This window comes from Scylla paramamosain, chromosome 2 (genome assembly GCF_035594125.1).
Source record: "Scylla paramamosain isolate STU-SP2022 chromosome 2, ASM3559412v1, whole genome shotgun sequence".
NCBI lineage: Eukaryota > Metazoa > Arthropoda > Malacostraca > Decapoda > Portunidae > Scylla > Scylla paramamosain.
The window spans coordinates 5,981,011-6,001,891 of NC_087152.1; the positions used below are offsets into that span (position 1 = coordinate 5,981,011).

At 38.3% G+C, this 20,881-nt stretch overlaps 1 protein-coding gene across 6 annotated transcripts in view; it reads left to right on the forward strand.

Moving 5' to 3' along the window:
- The first annotated feature begins 576 nt into the window (after positions 1-576).
- The window catches only part of LOC135109194 (AP-1 complex subunit gamma-1-like), a 39,230-nt gene continuing 18,925 nt past the window's right edge, over positions 577-20,881 (forward strand). Inside the window, exons 1-6 of one of the 6 annotated variants that reach the window (XM_064020371.1) lie at positions 577-714; positions 6,059-6,132; positions 9,319-9,502; positions 11,407-11,553; positions 12,559-12,797; positions 13,145-13,221. In XM_064020371.1, the coding sequence (XP_063876441.1) occupies positions 6,069-6,132; positions 9,319-9,502; positions 11,407-11,553; positions 12,559-12,797; positions 13,145-13,221 (711 nt within the window). In that variant the 5' untranslated portion in view covers positions 577-714; positions 6,059-6,068. Of the gene's footprint in view, positions 715-806; positions 953-6,058; positions 6,133-9,318; positions 9,503-11,406; positions 11,554-12,558; positions 12,798-13,144; positions 13,222-20,881 lie in introns of those variants that run through there. The other 5 variants (XM_064020397.1, XM_064020381.1, XM_064020407.1 and 2 more) reach the window with 5 other exon arrangements.

The window sequence follows — 20,881 nt, forward strand, 5'->3', positions numbered from 1 at the left end:
AATTAAAAAAAAAAAAAAAAGCTTCATGATAGGGCAAATAATTTATCTTGACACCTCTCTTATCTCGGAACGGGCCAGTACCCCTTTCCATTAACTCAGCTGTGAAGGTCTAATCAAGTATCGAAAATCTTCCCCTCTGAGTTATCAATCACCCAAGCTACTGACGATCATACCCGAAGACCCACCCAGGCTCAAGCTTGCATGCTTATCAACTGTATATTTTCCTTCTTATCCCTTTACTGTGTCACTCTTCAGAATGCTTTATTAAATTATGTAGTTGCCTTAAATTCTTTTAATGCATTTAAATTCACTCTCTGTGTAGTCCATGGTGAGAAAAGAGCTGAATACTAACATAGGTGCGAGTGGGTCATGAACAGATCCCATACCTATATATAAACACGAAATAATGTAATTGTTAAAGAAGAAGACCCTTGAAAATGCCCACAACTTAACAGTAGAGCATGTTTAAAGTATTAGAGATATGATGCTGTTTGAGAATGCAATACTCAGTTGGAAAATAGCCCAAGCGAGAATGAAGGGGGTCATGGTGTAGGCAAGGTCGAGGTCCCCCCTGAAAGCAGGTGCTCTATTAAGCCAGCCGTGGCCCACCAGATGGCAGTGGCAGTAGTTCCACCTTGCCGGAAACACACAGATGACTAAACTCTGGCAGATGCCTGAGTAAACCTTTATATTCTACGCCTCAGGTGAATCCAGGTAGGGCATAGGGTCGTGTGTGGTGGGGGTAAGGGCTGAGGCGTGTCAGGGACGGGGGAAGGCCGTCCGAACGCTGAACAAGGGTACTTGGGAGGCTATACTGGGGAGAGGATTGGAGCTGCCATTTTGGCCAGTCAGACGATGTCAACATTGTCCCATTACTTGTCATTTCAAACATTTTCTGACACACCCAAGTATAGTACTGTAACAAGTTAGAGCTACATGAACAAAACGAGAGGTAGGTAAATCGCCGCACCGGTGTTTAGGTGTTGCAATCCGGCGTGTTCCAGTACTAGCCTGGATCACCCCATGCAAAGAGTTGACGTAATGTATGGACGTAATATTATTACTAATGCCTCAAACTTTCCATGGGCCACCCAGGCTCGAGCTGTGTATGTTTCCATACACTGCAGATATGCAGTAGACTTTCGTGTAAGTAGCAGTGGTCTTGTACACTTGTCCTGGAGAGTTTATGTGGGTGTAGGTAAGGTGAACTGTGCAATGTGATTCCATCTCAGTTTATTATTATTATTATTATTATTATTATTATTATTATTATTAGTAGTAGTAGTAGTAGTAGTAGTAGTAGTATTTAATGATTGATATGATTTTATCCCAAACAACTTTGCTTAAAACTTGAATATTAAAAACTGCTTGAGGGAGGTTTGACCTCCTTTGACATCTCTTATCATTGGAAGAAACTGGCTTAGCCTGATTTAACCATGGAGCTTGGGTATTATTTTAGAAGAGAACCATAATGTTCTACACGTTTAGGAGTTCTGTTTTGGATTACCTTTATGGATACTGAGAAACTTATTTTATTGAAGTTTTCATCGCAAATTGATAGTTTCCATGATATAGGGAATTTTTATTAGGTGATGTGCATAGGTTAGAAGTAAAGTTAGGGTAGTTAAGTCTGGTCATGTTTGGTTAGATTTGTTAGGTTAGGTCAGGTTAGGTTTGGTCAGATTAGGTTTGGTCAGATTAGGTTAGGATTACCTTCTTTTAAGCTATCATCTGCATTCAAGTACCCAAAAATGACCATTGTTGTGTTTCCCACTTCTTGACAAGTCCCCAAGATCATAGGGGATGAAGGAAGAAGACACAAAATTAAGTATTTACGATGTGTTATATGCTCAAAATCATCTATAACATAAAAAACAAGAATGAATATCAGTTTTATACTTGAAATGCAGTTTGGTCCTGTTGTAAAAATTTACCAGAGCATGATAACCATAACTTAACATTATGAGTTAGCAGAAGCTGTAGCTATTCCTGTAGCTCAACTTCGCTGTTAGTGCCATTGCCATATATATATATATATATATATATATATATATATATATATATATATATATATATATATATATATATATATGTATATATATATATATATATTTTTTTTTTTTAATCAAATTCATGCTGTTGATATAAATAAGATTGGTATGTTGCACTGTCCATTATTGAAATATGATTAGCATTGTTGGTAGTAATGCTAAGGATTGAAAAATATGTGATTTCCTGGTTAGTCAAGTTTTATTACCAGTCATTATTTTATATATTCTTAAGTTGGATTTTGTTAGTAGGGACTCACAAGTTTCAAAGACACAAGGGAGCAGGCACAGCCTTTCCTCTAAAGACCACTCTTTTCCTTTATACATCTCTATATGCACCTAACACATGCACAACTTTCACTCAAAATTAAAAACTGATTTATTATGGCAACTACACTAGCCTCAGAGTCCCTGTTTGGGGAAGGGGGCCATAAATGTCCCCAGGTCAGACTGCTCTTCTGTTATAGACACTAAGTGTCAACTTGACACCCCCCCCTCAGCTTTTTCTTCATTAACTTCTGCAGTATTTGCCACCTTAGATAAAATTTTCAGTCTGTGGAATACCACCTCTCCTCCACTAAACCTTATCTATTCCTCATTGAAACAGGTGTCTGAGGCAACTGACAGTAGCCTCTTTTCTGTTCCCTCCTACTTTCTCTATCCTCATTTTCATTTCAAAGGTGGATATTATGTCTATGTGTGCAATGAATTAACCTGCTTTCGTGTCCACGCTCTTGAATCTTTTGAATGTTCCACCACATGGCTAGGACTATAGAGTCACTCTCAAACTAGATTTATCTATGCTGTATACCTCTCACCTAATTCATTGGACTATAAAAAATATTCTTTGACTTTTTAACTTTAAAAGTGGAGCACATCCTGAGCTATTTAACATTAAAAATGGAGCACATCCTGACTTTCTCTCTTGTGGAGATCTCTATTCATGGAGACTTCAGTGTTCATCACCAGCTTTGGCCTTCCTCTCCCTTCATTGACCAATCTTGCAAACTAGCCTTTAACTTTGCTATCCTCCATGACTTAGAGCAACTGGTGCAACACGCTACTCATATTCCTGACTGCCTTGGAGATATGCCCAACATTCTTGACCTTTTCCTAACCTCTCATCCTTCTGCTTATGCCAGCACTGTCTTCTCCATTGAGCTCCTCTGATTACAGCCTCATATATGTATCTTGTCCTATTGCTCCAATCCCTCCTTAGGATCTCCCGAAGTGGAGGTACGTCTGGCATTTTGCCTTTGCTAATTGAGGGGACCTGAGGAGGTATTACTCTGATTTGACTTGGAATGACTACTGCTTCCATGTCAGAGACCTGTCTCTATGTGTGGAGAGTGCATGGCAGAGGTGATAGTCTCTGGCATGGTGGCGTACATTCCTCCCTCTTCCTCTGCCTGTAAACCTTCCAAACCTTGGTTTAATTCAGCTTGTTCTCATGCTTTAAATGATAGAGAGGCAGCCCATAAAGGGTACTTCAGCCTTCCATCACCTTGAATCTCATGCACTTTATATTTCTGCCTGGGATCATGCCAAGTCTGCCCTCCAATTAACCAAAGACTCCTCCATCAATAGAAAATGTCTAAATCTTTCTAGATCTAAGTCCCCTCATGACTTCTGGCATCTCACCAAAAATATTTCTAATAACTTTGCTTCTTCATCTTTCCCTCCTTTATTTCAACCTGATGGCACCACTGCCACCTCATCTATTTCTAAAGCTGAACTCTGCTCAAACCTTTACTAAAAACTCTACCTTGGATGATTCAGGGCTTGTTTCTCCCTCTCCTCCAACCTCTGACTATTTCATGCTACCTATTAAGATCCTTCACAATGATGTTCTCAATGTCCTTGCTGGCCTTGACCCATAGAAGGCTAATGGACCTGATGGGTCCCTCCTGTTTTTCTCCCGAAGAAATGCTTCCACCTTGCCTAGTCAAACTCTTCCAACTCCGTCTATCAATATATATACCTTCTTGCTAGAAGTTTGCCTATATTCAGCCTATTTCAAAAGAGGGTGAATGCTCTAATCCCTCAAACTACCATCCTATTGCTTTTAATTTTCTGTCTCTCCAAAGTTTTTTAATCTATCATCAACTGGAAGATTCTTAAACATTTATCACTTCACAACTTAATATCTGATTGCCAGTATTGGTTCCATTGAGGCCATTCTACTGGTGATCTGGCTTTCCTTACCGAGTCTTGGTCATTCTCTTTTAGAGGTTTAGTCTGGCACAAAGCTCTACAGCTTTTATCCTTCTCACTGTAACTTCATCTCAAGTTCTGGCTGTTTTACTGCTACTGTGGCAGGCAGTCACTGTTCTCCTAAGTCTATTAACAGTGGTGTTCCTCAGGGTTCTGTCCTGTCCACTCTTATGCTGATGATACCACCCTGCACTTCTCCACATCTTTTTGCAGATGTCCAACCTTTCAGGAATTAAACAGCTCATGCACAGAGTTCACATAACACTTGACCTTTGATCTCTAAAATTTCTGATTGGGAAAACTTTAGTATTGTTCATTGCATTGAATATTTTTGACTTAGAATTACTTGAACTATCAAATCCTGAAGTATGTACCTTAATTTGTGGGACACCCTATATATATGTATATATATATATATATATATATATATATATATATATATATATATATATATATATATATATATATATATATATATATATATATATATATATATATATATATATATATATATACAGTGGAACCTTGTTCCTAAATGCTGTCCAAAATCTGAAGTGTTCAGACTGAAACTATTTTCCCCATAGGAATTGATGTGAAATAGATTAATCTGCTCTCAGACACATGTTCGAAAACCAAATTATGATATGGCAACCAAAGCAATTATGAGTTAAAATTTTTGTTAAAAAAACCGAGTTGTTTGAAAAGGGAGATGTTCAGTAACTGAAGTTCCACTGTATATATATATATATATATATTGATAGTGTTGTGTACATTCATACTTTGAGTTGTGTTGTGGGTTCAATCCCTGGCTGGTCCGTCTTTCATATGAGCTTAACACCTTAGATGAATTTTTCATCCTATTTTGATGTGGTATATGAAGTTTAATGGGTGAGGACTGGATACATGAACTTTAGGCACAGGTGAGAGAGACTTCATAGTCAATCTATAGTTTGAAAACATGCACCTAATTTCCAAGGACTTTTATTGTATTTCTGGAGTGATATTTGTATGTATATACCATTTCATTGTGAAGTAAATAGGCTTCCTTGAGCACTAATTGATCTAAGATACACCAATTATTATACACCTTGTATAATAATTGGATTAATTTCCTTGTGCACCCATGCTTATGAAATTTGTCTCACTTGATATAAAATTGTAGGTGCCCTGTGCTACTGTCACCTTGATATGCCAGTGAAGTAAATCAGGTACCTATGATGCATATACAATGTTATTTCAACAAAATTGCTATTTGACCTACATTTTAATGCTAAAGGGAAGCTCTGCCCCCTTAACTCTTAGATTTTTATCTAACCAGTCTCAGTCAAACCTAATTCTAATATTGGATGCCATCCATTCAGATTATTATTATTGGGCTAAGAATTTACACATGAAAAGATTTGGTAACTTTTGATATTATATTTGCCATGCTAGAATATTGCTTTCCTGCATTAATAAAGGCAAACAAGAAAGGAAGATATGCTGGGAGTCTGCTAACTAAACAGAGAGAGAGAGAGAGAGAGAGAGAGAGAGAGAGAGAGAGAGAGATTTATTGTGAAATTTTTTACTGCAACAGATGTTCATAAACCAAAAAATTGTGGAGATTTCCCTTTACATATGTATATTCGAACACATACATAAACCATAATGAGAAATAAAAAAAAAATCTTTTTCACAGATTCATTTCTGGATTTTTATGATAATATTGCTTATATTGAATATTGATTTACTAGTTAATTCATCCATTTACTTGTCAAAGTTTATAGGTTTATTCATTTATATCTTTCTGCTCCCAGTCTCGGCACAATGTCGAGCATAAAACAGGTGATCAACGATGCAGTGGAGAAAGGTAAGGAGGTATACGAAAAAGGTATGTAATCCCCTTATTTTGGATGCCTCGCAAGCCACGCACATTTGTACCAGTTTATTGCTGCCTTGCCAACATTCTCAGACCACCCTCCTCTCTCAGCTATGATAAGTGAGTTCATTAGTAGTTGAGAAAACTCTTGAATTTTATACAAGTTTCCTAATGAGGTAGTTATTTGCCTGATGATCCTGAGGAAGTGTGCTTATGTGAGCAGCCTTTAGGTCTTAATTTTGAGGGAATTAATTTAGTGTCAGAAAAGGACTTCATCTATTGGTGGTTGCTATTGCTGGTGAGTCTGTATGTTAGGAAGCGACAAACAGTAGAGGAAAGATGAAAAAGTGAAATGAAAAATCCAGGATCAGGCAAACTCAGTCTTGAAATTTTGTTAGTAATGACCAGGTAATGCTTCCACAGTATAAAATCTACAAAGATGATGCTGGAAATAACTAGAATTATACATAGGAGTACACTTGGATTCTTTTAGTTCTAGTTTATGAGAATACAACTTGATAGATAATCATCAGTTGTGTGGTAGAGAGACATAAAAGCAGGCTGAGAGGATGCCCTGTCTTTCTGAAAGGAGGGAAAGGAGCTGAGGAGGAGTCTGTGTGGCATGGCAGTGGTGAAAATTTTCCTCCTTTATTGCTAAGATGAAGCACTGTGGCCACTACACAGGATATTCTTGCTGCTCACTTGTGTGAGGGGAACGAGGCAGGTGTGCATTACTAACAGATTTGACAGCAGATGTGCTTAGCATTTTTACATAAAGGCTTAAGACCTGTCTCATATATAGTTTTAGCTTTATCATAGATACTTTACCATTCTTCTTTGCCCTCTCTCTCTCTCTCTCTCTCTCTCTCTCTCTCTCTCTCTCTCTCTCTCTCTCTCTCTCTCTCTCTCTCTCTCTCTCTCTCTCTCTCTCTCTCTCTCTCTCTCTCTCTCTCTCTCTCTCTCTCTCTCTCTCTCTCTCTCTCTCAGATTTATATTTCTGCACAGATAATGGGTGAATGATGAAGTGTGACAAGTTTGGAGAGCAATAAGAATGTGTATTTGGTAATTTCTCATACATACATAGGCAGTGCAAGCATAGAAGATCAGCAAGTTCAAAGCTTATATTGTATTACAGAATTTAAAGCAACAATAAAAAAAAGTCAAGGAAAAGATGTGGTGCCAGAACAGCATTGGCCTTAAGCTGTTTTATTTCATTAAAGAAATCTAATTATTAGAAACTTGCATGCAATAAACAACACAAGGAACACACACACACACACACACACACACTGCATGCTACTTCAGTGATAGCTTCATAGCCTGTCACTAAGTAGGGTGAGGTTTGCTCCCTATTAAGGATGCAAAAGCTGTTACTGATGTGTGTGTAGTTATTGTCTTCCTTGAGCAAGAGGATGGCATGTGTTGTGTGTGAAAGATCACAACCTTGCCCATATATTGAATCATTTCAGTTCATATCCATCACTAGTAGAGTCACTAACCTAGCATATGATTTTTAATACAACCATACACACTTAGCTTACAGAAACCATTTTTATAAGGAATCTTGGAAGAATGGAAGGTAATGAATGCAAACTGATAGGTAAGCCAAGGAAATGAAAAATTTGTTTCCATATATGAGATAAGCCAAGAAAATGAATAATTAGTTTTCACATACTGATGCTTGATATAAGTTAGACATGGAGGCGATACATGCAAGGAATATATATGGTGTTAAGACTAAAGTGGACAAAAACATATATATTTAGACACATGACAACATAAGCATGACTCAAGTTTTACATATTACAACTAGGTAAATATACATGCACACCTGTGCATACATACATACAAGTAGGCAACATGAGTTGGTCACCCATCATTGAGTCTTAAAGAAATTGTAACTGAAGCAGGACAGTCAGAACTTTACTTAGGTCGTATATACTGCAGGAAGTTAAAGCAAATAAACATACGCAAGCACTTAATATTAGAAACAATATTACATAACATACACACACACACACACATACAAAATCATTAAATTCATTCCACCCCACCTGACCACCTTCACTGCTTGCCTTCCTACCTGATAGGCGTGGCTGTGGTGGGTTTAGTGGAGGCCCACCCAGGTGTCCCCTTGTCAGGAGTCCTCAGCCAAGGTGCCCAGTGATGCCTTGCTTTTGCCACAAACTATTATGTGCCATTTGAAAGGAAATAATTGTGTTTTCATGCCTCTTGTGTGCTTTATACTAACCTGCCAAAATTGCATGCAGAAATTGTGGAGGTAGTGAATGTCTGAGAGAGGGGTAGAGAATTCGAAGTTGTGTGTGTGTGTGTGTGTGTGTGTGATTTCTACACACTTATGTACTCTTGACATGACAGAGATTTTGCTTGGTCTAATCATCACTATACAGTCTATCCTTTTTATGTTTTAAGTATCTCTCTCTCTCTCTCTCTCTCTCTCTCTCTCTCTCTCTCTCTCTCTCTCTCTCATCTCTCTCTCTCTCTCTCTCTCTCTCTCTCTCTCTCTCTCCTCTCTCTCTCTCTCTCTCTCTCTCTCTCTCTCTCTCTCTCTCTCTCTCTCTCTCCAGTACTTTGTCCAACTCTAAAATAGGAAAGAAAACAGTGTAGTTTATAAATTCGTAGTTGTTTCATCAGTCATGCTTTCACATCCATATTGTGTTTGCAGTTCTTCATTCCTATCATGTGGGTTGTAAATCCTGAGGATACACTTTATGGATAAGAGTATTTAGTAACTAATATTGTGGAGTAGTAGAATTGTATCTATGATAAAGTAGTGCTATGACTATCCAGAAAGTAAGAGAGCAAAATGCATAGATCTTTCTTGTGTAGTGTGTTGTGTGCTCTTAATGTTCTGATGGTATTCTGAAAAGGAAAAGAAAAAAAAGATAACTAATAAATATATAAAAAAATAATTATGCAGCTTAGTCTGGCTTGAATGATGGTATTTATTCCATCAAAAGTAACACCCAAGTATGTATTGGTAACAAGATTCCCATATACTGCATTGTGGTTTTGATGTGATTGTACTAATATGCGTGGGTTGATGTAGGTTGTCCATTGTTGGTAGAATTTTTGTCCTTTTAACAACATTGTACTTGCAAATTGATGAATCCTCAAAATTGGCATAGTATAAGTAGTAAGTAGTTCCCTTTACTATGTGTGTCTTTCATCTCCCAGTACGTCAGCCTAACCCCATACGGCTGCGGGACCTAATACGACAGATCCGGTCAGCCAAAACTGCAGCAGAGGAGCGAGCAGTGGTAAACAGGGAGTGTGCATACATTCGGCTTACTTTCAGGGAAGAGGACTCAGTGTGGAGATGTCGCAATGTTGCCAAACTTCTGTACATACACATGCTGGGGTGAGTTAATGCATTGAAATATTAACTTGTGTTGAAAAAATGTATGTATATAATTTTGTGTGAAACTTTATGAGATTAGATGAATAAGAATCTAGTGCTAAATAATTTTATAAAAAAATATTTGATACAGTAAAATTATTTTGTCATTTTTTTAATAGATTTTAATTAAAGCTTATAGATTTTAATTGCAGCTTATTTCTATTGTATCTTTTGTTTTCTTGAAAGAGTGCCAATTTTGAATGTGGAAAATTCAAAATGCACTAATAAATGTTCACTCCATTTACACAGGTGCCATACATGTTTTCATTGCTATCATACTTCCAGATCATTAATGCACTCTTGAATGCCGTATCCTGCAACATACCTAAGTCTCTTCTTTGAAGGAGAATACTATTCCTTAGTGTTCTTTTTATATCTATAGACATTTTTCTCCCTAACATAGTCCTTACAAATGTTCCTGTAATGCAGTTACTTTTGCAGCTTTCTTTCTTCCTTTGGATATTTCCCATTTCATTTATTAACTTGCATTGGTGATGTGCACTGCTACATGTTTGACCAAATGTTGTGTGAGTGTTGCAGGAATGTTGTAGAGAGTCTGAATGAGAGTGGCAAGATAAGTAGAAGGGCTACAGTGTTTTTTGTTATAATTTACTGACATTTATCATTTTGTCATCGTCTTTTTGGTGAATGTCAGAGACTTTGGAACACTTCCACTATGAATGGAATTTATGTAAGAAATCATGTCATTGTGGGACCTCTCAAGCATTCTGTCTCTACTGGTGCCATTGTACTGAGCTGCTGGCCTGAAAAAAGCTCCTTTTTTCATGCAAGAAGCTCTCCATCAAAGTATCAGCACAATTTTATTTTATTTTTTTCCCTAGATCTTACAACAAATAATTTTTTTTACTTATGTTATTATTTATTATTTATTCATTTATTTATCTTTTTTTATCTACTAGAAAATAACCCAAAATGAATTCCTGGCCTTCTAAAGTGTTTAATTTACATTTGAGTCTTGGAAACATGCTAATTTTTAGCACATCAGTATGTCTTGTGGCATAAAATTCATGCAAAGTACTGCACATGAAATATACACTAGACAACTGAAGCTAGACACAGTCCTCACCCCAAGGTGAGCTCTGAGCTGTTATTGTTTATATTTGTACAGTGTTACCACATTCATTGTGCCTGCATTTGTCCCATGACCTTCACTGTCCCTGGTGTACTGAAAGTGGGTATTGCGTCCAGCTAACCTCGGTTTTGAAGGTAGCTCCGAAACCTCGCCTCCTCATTGCTTGAGCATGTTTTTGTCTTTTTACAAAAAGACATACTGATGTATTAAAAATAAGTATGGTTCTAAGACTAATATATGTTAAAAAATTTTAGAGGTATGTGAGACTCATTTTGGGCTTTATTTTTTTATGCAAGAAAAAACATTGCTGTGGTGCAAGGTGTTGAACAATCTGGCTTGGTTTTCAGGAAATTACAACAATTGTGGTGGTCTCCTACACTGTACTGCCAAGTTTATTGACTATATCAATTGTGTGTTGATAAATTGACAAAGTGCTTCCTGCAGGACATAGGAAAGTCAAGGTAATCAGGGACTTTTTCAGCTTAGCAGCATAGTGACCTGTGAGACATCTAGTAGAAGACTGCATAGAAGTTGCACTTATTCATTAACTTATTCATTCATTCATCTACAGATTTATGTAATTATTATTTTTTATTATCCTTGGGTTACCATTACTGTTATGTATTGAGTGCACGATATGTCCTGCCCTTGTTCACTTATTTCTTTTAATTGTAGCAAGATATCTTCAACTGTGATGCACTCCCTAATGTTTCCTTCATTCATTTCTGTGTAAATGGTGAGTTAGTGAGGGAGTTCTTTTATCCCAACACAGATACCCAGCTCACTTTGGCCAGATGGAGTGCCTCAAGCTGATAGCCTCACCACGTTTCACAGACAAGCGCATTGGTTACCTAGGGGCCATGCTGTTGCTTGATGAAAGGCAGGATGTCCACCTTCTCATTACCAACTCCTTGAAGAAGTAAGTGGTGGAGGATTAAGATGTGTTCTGTTTCAGATCTGGCTGAAACTGCAATATATCTTTGTAGCAATTTTTAGAATCTGACTGTTTAAGTGCTAGCTTTCATGTCTTGCTCAGTGGATTTGCAAAATTATTATTCCCCCCCTCAAAATAAGTACATTTTCCATAAGTACCATTACATTACTTTTAAACAGCTTGAGTTTATTTACATGAATTCTCTTATCATGCCTCAGCTATTCCAGGATATTTGTAGTAATCTATTGTGTACATCACCATTTTTTTACCCACAAATTATCTTATTTTCATGTGCATGAGTCTTTCTTTTATCCATTTATTCAGTCCTTATTTCTGTGTTGTATTTTCTTTTCATGTATTTTTGAATATTCAAAAAGTATATATATTTATCTATATACCAGGCCAGCAATCCCACTTGGGGTGGCCCAGACAAAGCATCACATGCTCACACACACATTTTTCATACTGTTAACTCTGTCAGCCCTTGGTAGTAAGGGATAGTCTTGTGGATCACCAAACTACACCTCGGAAGCCCAGGCATAGCACAGCTGGCCACATACATCAATAGCAAGGTGCAATGGCATATATTAGTTTACTTCTACCCCTTCATAATATGATTTCTCTATTCCACACCTACTCAAATCCAGAGACCACATCAGGTGCAGGATACTTCCTACAGAGTGCCCGCACCTTAATTGGGACCATATACTTATGGGCCCTGCCAGGTGTGCCCACACTCCCTCTCAGGGGTTGATTACCACTGTCACTCTCTATTCATTTCTATCATGTACAATCACTCTAGCTTACTGCAGTCATTCCTCTCTCATTCAGTGCTCTTCATACATTTCATCCTCTCCATGCAAGGTCTTTCTCTTAACCTTGCGCCTTGCACATCTGACCTTATTATCCCCTTTGCTAATTTCCTAGTAAAAAGAAGGCTAGGAATACCAACATAATATTACTAATAATAACAACATTGTTGTTTTCCAGTGACTTGAATTCTTCAACTCAATTTGTACAAGGGCTGGCACTCTGCACCCTTGGGGCCATAGCTTCTCCAGAGATGTCTCGGGATCTGGCAGGAGAGGTGGAGAGGCTTCTCAAGTCCTCCAATGCTTACATAAGGAAAAAGGCTGCTGTATGTGCCTTGAGAATTATATTGAAGGTGCCAGAGCTGATGGAAATGTTCCTTCCAGCCACACGCTCACTCCTGTCTGAAAAGAATCATGGTAAGTTATCCTGTCAGGACGCTTTAGCTGTCCAGTTAGTAGAATGGAAATGGGTACTAAAAGTTTACCTCATCATTTATGATAATAGTGAAGAGATATTGTGAGGTTGTTGGGATTTTTCCTTATGATTTATGAGCATTATTATATTTCCACAATCTTGTTTATGTAACTACTGGCAGTTCAGTGGCTGAAGAGCTGGCCAGATTGTGTAAAGAATGTACAAAATGTATATATGTCTTAGTGTGCCTCAACACAGACTGATGTGATATCTTGTGCATGGTGATAGGTTAGTTTTTCCAATCACTATTCTGGAATGGATGCAATTTGATGTCTTTTGCCTATTACAGGTGTGCTCATAACAGGGGTCACGCTGATCACAGAGATGTGCCTCCAGTCTCCTGATATGCTAGCTCACTTCAAAAAGGTGGGTGTTGGGTTCCTTATCTCTCTTCTGCTTAGTGTTCCCAAGAACTCCCCCACGCATCCTCCTGCTGGGTTCTGTGCTGCAGTGAGCCAGGTCTTCATGTAGTTATTGTTGTCACTTGTTATTGTTTTGATGTGATTCCTTTAGGCAAGAAATATAAATGTTGACTGCATCTTATGTGTTTATGTAGTTCTTTTTCATTCATTTGGTGTTTTCCCAAATGAGTGGGAAGGCACAATACAAAAAGCAGAATGCTAAAAGAAATATAAAAAAAATCTGCAAACCTAAACTTTACAGAATTCACAACAGTGGTTTACAGTTGCTCCAAAGTATTTCTGCAAATACACCATCACATTTGTTAATTTGTCACATTTGTTTTTTTTCATTATTTTAACTATGGTTTTCAACATTTTTATAGCTTTATTGTTTTCTTTCTTTTACTATTATTTGTTTTTTTATTTGATTTATTTTTTTTCAAAATATTACTAAAGATAATTCCACAGTCAAGCCCCATTGGTTCTGGTTTACACAGCCAGTTCTTACTGTTTACAGCTGCAGTATCTAAGTAGTATCTGTGTAGCTACACTTAGCTCCAACCCTGTCTATCATGTACACACCTTTCACCCTTCCAGGTGCTTGGGTCCCTATGATTTATTGTACCTGTGATCCCATCTCTGTTCTACATTTCATCTTTCCCTTGCTCCTATCACTTTATCATCATCCACATAATTTCACCTTTGCTTTCACACCATGTCTTTCTCCACTTTCTCATACTCATATACCTCTATTTGTGATGTGTTTTTTTACTCAAATTTTTTCTTCCTAGAATTGTTCTTAATCTCTATTTCCAGGACCTGTATCCTTTTTTATCTTTGTCTCTGAGATAGTGTCCATACCTTGCACTCATCAGAGTCAGTAGGTACAGATAGAAAAGTTGTCTATCCAGAATTCTAAAATTCAGAAACTTATAAAATCTACAAGTTTTTTGAGTCTTGATGGTGTTATCAGTTATTAATATTTTAATAGCAAAATGACACATAAGCAGGACAGTAATAGTATAAATAATATTCTGTCTTTATGCTAGGCTGACATCAACCCAAAAGTGGAAAAGCCAAGAATATAATTTTAAAGGATGGCATTTCCTATTATCTCATATTTCTTTTTAGTTGACCTTCATGATGCATAAAGAATGCATTGACACTATTCTTCCTACATAGTTGCTGAGTGAGAGGTCATTTCAAATACCATGTAACATTGACACTAACATCAAATGGGTGATTTGATGTACAAGGTGTACAGTATTTTAATTTATGATTTATTTCTCAGAATTTTACTCCATTGTCAGTAAAGTATGTGTGTGTGTGTGTGTGTGTGTGTGTGTGTGTGTGTGTGTGTGTATGTGTACATGTATGTATATTTTTGTTATATTTCTAGATAAAAGAAATCTAAGATTGGGAACACCTCCATTCCTGGGAATTTTAGGCACAGAATTCTCAGGCTCTACTAAAAATCCTTTATGCTTGCCCATTTTCAATTCCATAAACATATCTTTTACTAGAAACACATCAGTGGTTCCAAAATCTTAGCTCTTCTCACCTTATGGATAATCCATCTCCATGGAATTCCTTCCTGTGCTGGTTTATCAAAATTTCCATGTGTACTAGTCTCACCATTCAGAACTATATCAGCGCTTACTACACCCTCCTTACAGCATCTCATCTTGTTCTAGCATGTTCACTCTCAGCTTTCTTGTCCAAAATTCTGTAACCAGACTCTGCAGCTTCTCATTATTACACATTACAAATTTTATATAATATGCAGACAACAGCTGGCTCTCTTCTGATTGATGGACTTTCATATTGTCATGCCTCTTCTTTCCTCTCCCTAGCTTTCACCTTGAAGACGTTGAACAACTTGAATAGAGCTGTCTTCACTGAGAAGTAATCCCCTTAGTTACCCACCCTTAAACCCCTTATTTTCATTAAAGAAACTTTCCATATTTCATAGTAGCTTCTCATCTATGCCATATATTCAGAGTTGTACCTGCCATATTGGTGTCCTAAGCTTCAAATTCTCTTCAAGATATTGTTGAGAACAAGTGAAACTCTTACTGGATGGTAATTTGTGGTCGTTTGTTTGTATGTATGTGTGTTTTTAATGTAATGTTGAATGTGCAATTTTCCTGGAGAGAGTTTAGAGCTCATATAATCCAGTCTTTTGTTTAAACTGTGACCTTTCACTCTCAAAGGGTACTATCCTCATACTACTCAATCATCAGTTGGTAACCTGAGAAACGCAAAGCTTATTCTTCCAAGTGACAAGTGTGTGTGTGTGTGTGTGTGTGTGTGTGTGTGTGTGTGTGTGTGTGTGTGTGTGTAAGCATGTCTGTGTTTGTATGTGTCTGCATTAGGTTGCTTAAATGTCTTTATTGAATCCTGGATATTATGCATCTTGTATGCCATAAATCATGACTAATTGGCTTTATGTGTAAGTTGCTGTATGATTTTGAAGAGGCTTGGCTGGTAACTTGTACATCTTCAGAGTGCCTGATTTTTGACTCACACTAGAGAAATCCTGAGGTGTCTACAATTTTTGTTGTTTGTGGTGGCTCATACCATTTAGGTTTCCAGTCATACTGTGCATTATCATATGAACAGTTAGTTACTCATGGTTAAGGATTTGCCTAGCTTCCTTACTCATGGTTGAGAATTTGAGACCAATATCTCTTCTCTTCCTAACTCTCAAAAACAAAAGGTTTCTATGTATCTGTTGTTATCAGAGAAAACAAGGATGGTGAATTAAAGGCAGTAAACTTTAATGATCTGTGAACTCTAATAAATCAACATAATTTGGAATAGGTTGAGGGAAAGGCAGATAAAGAAGGCTTGGAAATGGAGAAGACTTAACTGCATGAGGAGGCAGTAGACACCTGCCAAAACGATAATTACTCCCAGTGAGGTCTAAAACACTGGATCAGGGGCTGCTGTGAACTTATCATTAAACCCAGCTGTGACCTCACTGAACATTTCCCTTTGTGTTTCACAACACAAGTGGTCAGTCACAGTAGCCCATTTTCTGTTCCTACTTTCTCTATCCTCATTTTCAATCAAAACTGGATGTTGCGTTTATGTGTGTAATGACTTAATCTGCTCTTGTGCCCACGCTCTTGAATCTTCTGAGTTTTCCACCATCTGGCTATGACTACAGAGTCACTCCTACGCTGATGATACCACCCTGCACTTTTCCACGTCTTTTCATAGACATCCAACCCTTCAGGAGGTAAACATTTCACGCAGGGAAGCCACAGAACGCTTGACTTCTGATCTTTCTAAAATTTCTGATTGGGGCAGAGCAAACTTGGTGTTGTTCAATGCCTCAAAAACTCAATTCCTCCATATATCAACTCGACACAACCTTCCAGACAACTATCCCCTCTTCTTCATTGACACTCAAGTGTCCCGCTCTTCTACACTGAACATCCTCGGTCTGTCCTTTACTTATAATCTGAACTGGAAACTTCACATCTCATCTCTAGCTAAAACAGCTTCTATGAAGTTAGGCACTCTGAGACTTCTCTGCCAGTTTCCCCACCCCCTCCCACAACTGCTAACTCTGTACAAGGGCCTTATCTGTCCATGTATGGAGTATGCTTCACATGTCTGGAGGGTTTCCACTCATACCACTCTTCTAGACAAGGTGGAATCAAAAGCTTTTCATCTCATCAACTCCTCTCCTCTAACTGACTGTCTTCAGCCTCTCTCTCTCACCTCTGCAATGTTGCATCTCTAGCTGTCTTCTACCTCTATTTTCATGCTAACTGCTCTTCTGATGTTGCTAATTGCATGCCTCCCCTTCTCCTGCAGCCTCGCTGCACAAGACTCTTCTTTCTCTCACCCCTATTCTGTCCACCTCTTTAATGTAAGAGTTAACCAGTATTCTCAGTCATTCATCCCCCTTCTCTGGTAAACTCTGGAACTCTCTGTCTGCTTCTGTATTTCCACCTTCCTATGACTTGAACTCCTTCAAGAGGGAGGTTTCAAGACACTTATCCTTCAATTTTTGACTACCGCTTTGGACCGTTTTCTGGGATTGGCATCTCAGTGGGCTTTTTTTTTTATTGGATTTTTGTTGCCCTTGGCCAGTGTCCCACATAAAAAAAAAAAAAGGGTGGTATAATGTAAGTTAATTTAATGAGAAAACCAAATTATAAATTTGCTTCTTGTTCTATTGCCTCCTACCAATGTTGAGGTTGCCTTTCATCACAAGATAGTGCCTGCAATAAAAGCACATGCAGATGCATGGAAGTAACTTTCAAGAGGCATAGAGGAGTGGTAGCCGAGTGGTAGGCATGCCAAAGTATGGCACCCTTAACCCTACTATAGTTTACTGGTTAAATAGATATTCATCTCTTTCATTCCAATCATATAAGTTACCTGACATTTACAGTGTTGTAATGAAGAAGTGTGCATGCTTGAGTGTGTGAGTGGGTGGATGCTATTGCATAATTACCTAATTAGAATGCATTTGACCTGAGCTATGCTTGTAAGGCCCTGTCTGTCTTGTCTATGAACAGTTGAGTGATATAAAGATACTGTGCTCACACCAGAAAGATCCCAGGACTGACAGAGATCAATTGGGTTAGTATCTTAGCACAGTCTGTAGTCCTTCCAGACTAACTTGGTACTTGGGATGTTGGTGGGGTGTTAGGTGGAAAGAGAGAGAGAGAGAGAGAGAGAGAGAGAGAGAGAGAGAGAGAGAGAGAGAGAGAGAGAGAGAGAGAGAGAGAGAGAATTTTACGCATTATGTTTTCAGTTATACTAATTCACACCAATACTGTTAATACATCATTTACACTTATTATTACAACTAGTGCACTAAACTAATACAGATAATAGGAAAAGAAACACACACACACACACACACACACACACACACACACACACACACACACACACACCACACACACACACACACACACACACACACACACACACACACACACTTATTCACATTTGACAGGCACATGGTGATCTCTCTGTCTTGCTCATTGTTTGCTTCAATCTATCAAAAATTATAATATTTTATATACGATTGCATGGCTTATTGAATGGTTTTTTATTTGAAGATGGAAAAACAACTCTTTATGTCTTCCGGTATGCTTGGAAATGCATACAGGTCCACATGACATTGCTGCCCCAGTGTCCTTGGTATGTGACTCCCCCAGGCCATGCTCAGCTGGCCTGTCGTGGGCCCAGGTCAGATCATTCATTCCTGGTCACTTTGTCACTGTGGCAAGTACTCTAGCTTCCCACTCTTGTGCTCTGCACAGCCAAGCAAAGGAAGTCATTTACAATGTAAATAGATATTTCATGGAAGAAAAAGGCCAGAAAATGACCTTTTACTGCCGCCCACACCAGCATTTGCTTGGACAGGGTCACGATGGGGTGAGGAGTGAGGAATGAAGTGGCAACAGCATGGACAGTTATAGCCAACACTCCAAGTACCAAGTTAGTCTGGAAGAACTATAGTCCTTTTTCACCTAACTGTAAGTAAATATTGGATGTAAACCAATAAGGCTAGCAATCCTTCTTCCTTGTAAATGTGCATGTATGTTGTGTGTGTGGTGTGTGGTGTGTGTGTGTGTGTGTGTGTGGTGTGTGTGTGTGTGGTGTGTGTGTGGTGTGTGTGTGTGTGTTCTTAAGACCACACACACATCCTTAGGGGTTGTAAAACAAGGTGAAGTATAAAAACAAAAGGTTTTTATGTGGATACACTCTGCTTCTGTTCCTTTTTGCATTCCATTTCAAATGTCTACACATTTGTGCTGAGAATTGTATTTCTTAACTCATGTATATAGTATTTTTTCAGTTGTTCTGGTGTCCCCTCTTGAGTCTCACAGTTCCCTCTGACTGCTCAATCTGGTCTCCTCTGTCTGTTTTATTTGTATTCTTGTTGTTGTGTGTGTGTGTGTGTGTGTGTGTGTGTGTGTGTGTGTGTGTGTGTGTGTGTGTAAATAAGGTAAGTGTGGTCACAAATACCATATTTGAAGTGCAAGTGGTTCTGGGTTATAGGTAATGTATTTATTGTAGGCCTCACATTATTGCTGTAGTAACTCTAGTTTGTTTTGTTTGTCATTGTTTATTGTGAGGCTTTTAGCAGATTAGTGGATAAGCATCAGCAAAGTGTATTCCTTCTAGCATACATTAATGTTACAGTATATGTATTTCCAGGATGCTGCATTTTCTCTCTCTCGCTCTCTCTCTCTCTCTCTCTCTCTCTCTCTCTCTCTCTCTCTCTCTCTCTCTCTCTCTCTCTCTCTCTCTCTCTCTCTCTCTCTCTCTCTCTCTCTCTCTCTCTCTCTCTCTCTCTCTCTCTCTCTCTCTCTCTCTCTCTCTCTCTCTTTCAAATTGTAACCCATTCATATTATGTGTAAAACACTGAATTTGCTAGAAGTTATGGTGTATTTGAATTAGTGCTATTTTACTGTAGGTGACTTATGGTTGCTGATGTTTACTGTTAGAAATGTCCTAGTGTTAGGTGCAAGTTTTCTAGTGGCAGTGGATATTTAAGTACTTTGTGTACTTTTATGGTTGTGAAGTAGAATTGTGGCTTCTCTCCTCATTCACAAAGGTCAGATGAGGATTAGATTTTTCATAGAATAGTCTGTTTTGTGTTTTGTCTTAAGTGTTACATAATTTCTGGCAAGAGCAGTGATTTGCCATACTAATAGTGGCATGTGTTTTTTTCCCCCTCCTGCCCATCGCTCTTCTTTATGCCCTAGGACTCAGAGCACTCCGAGGTAAAGCAATAACAATTACCCTGCCTCAGTACCTTCCATGGTGATGGCCCAAGCCTTACTCTGCACCTTACACACTGGAAGCCAGCTAGCATGACCTTTGCTCCTATTCATTTTCCAACTCTTCATCCTATGTGTGTGTGTGTGCGTGTGTGTGTGTGTGTATGATCTTTGCCTATATCACCTTAGTCTGGGTGCAGGTTTTATTTATTTATTTATTCATTCATTATTTTTGTCTTTGAATGGATGCATAATATGTGCTAATGAGTATTACATTGTACTTCCATGCATTTCTCTCTCTCTCTCTCTCTCTCTCTCTCTCTCTCTCTCTCTCTCTCTCTCTCTCTCTCTCTCTCTCTCTCTCTCTCTCTCTCTCTCTCTCCCTCTCTCTCTCTCTCTCTCTCTCTCTCTCTCTTCTTCCTAAGAATTTGAAACATGCTATTATCACTTCTTACCTTGTGGGGCAGTCTCAGTTTAATATGTGAATGCCATGAAAGTTAGATTGATTACAGCAACACAGTTTTAAGTTAATCTGTGTGTGCAGACATTTTTTTAAGCAATATTGTCTTGGTTTGCTTGTTTTGGGTCTCTCTCTCTCTCTCTCTCTCTCTCTCTCTCTCTCCTCTCTCTCCTCTCCTCTCTCTCTCTCTCTCTCTCTCTCTCTCTCTCTCTCTCTCTCTCTCTCTCTCTCTCTCTCTCTCTCTCTCTCTCTCTCTCTCTCTCTCTCTCTCTCTCTCTCTGCGCATGGAGTTTGTTTCTCTATGGAGGAACTCCAGAAGGTAATGTTTATACCTAGATTTTGCATTGAATTACCACTTCACATGCTACTATCTCTGCACCACCACACATCATCAGTAAAACACA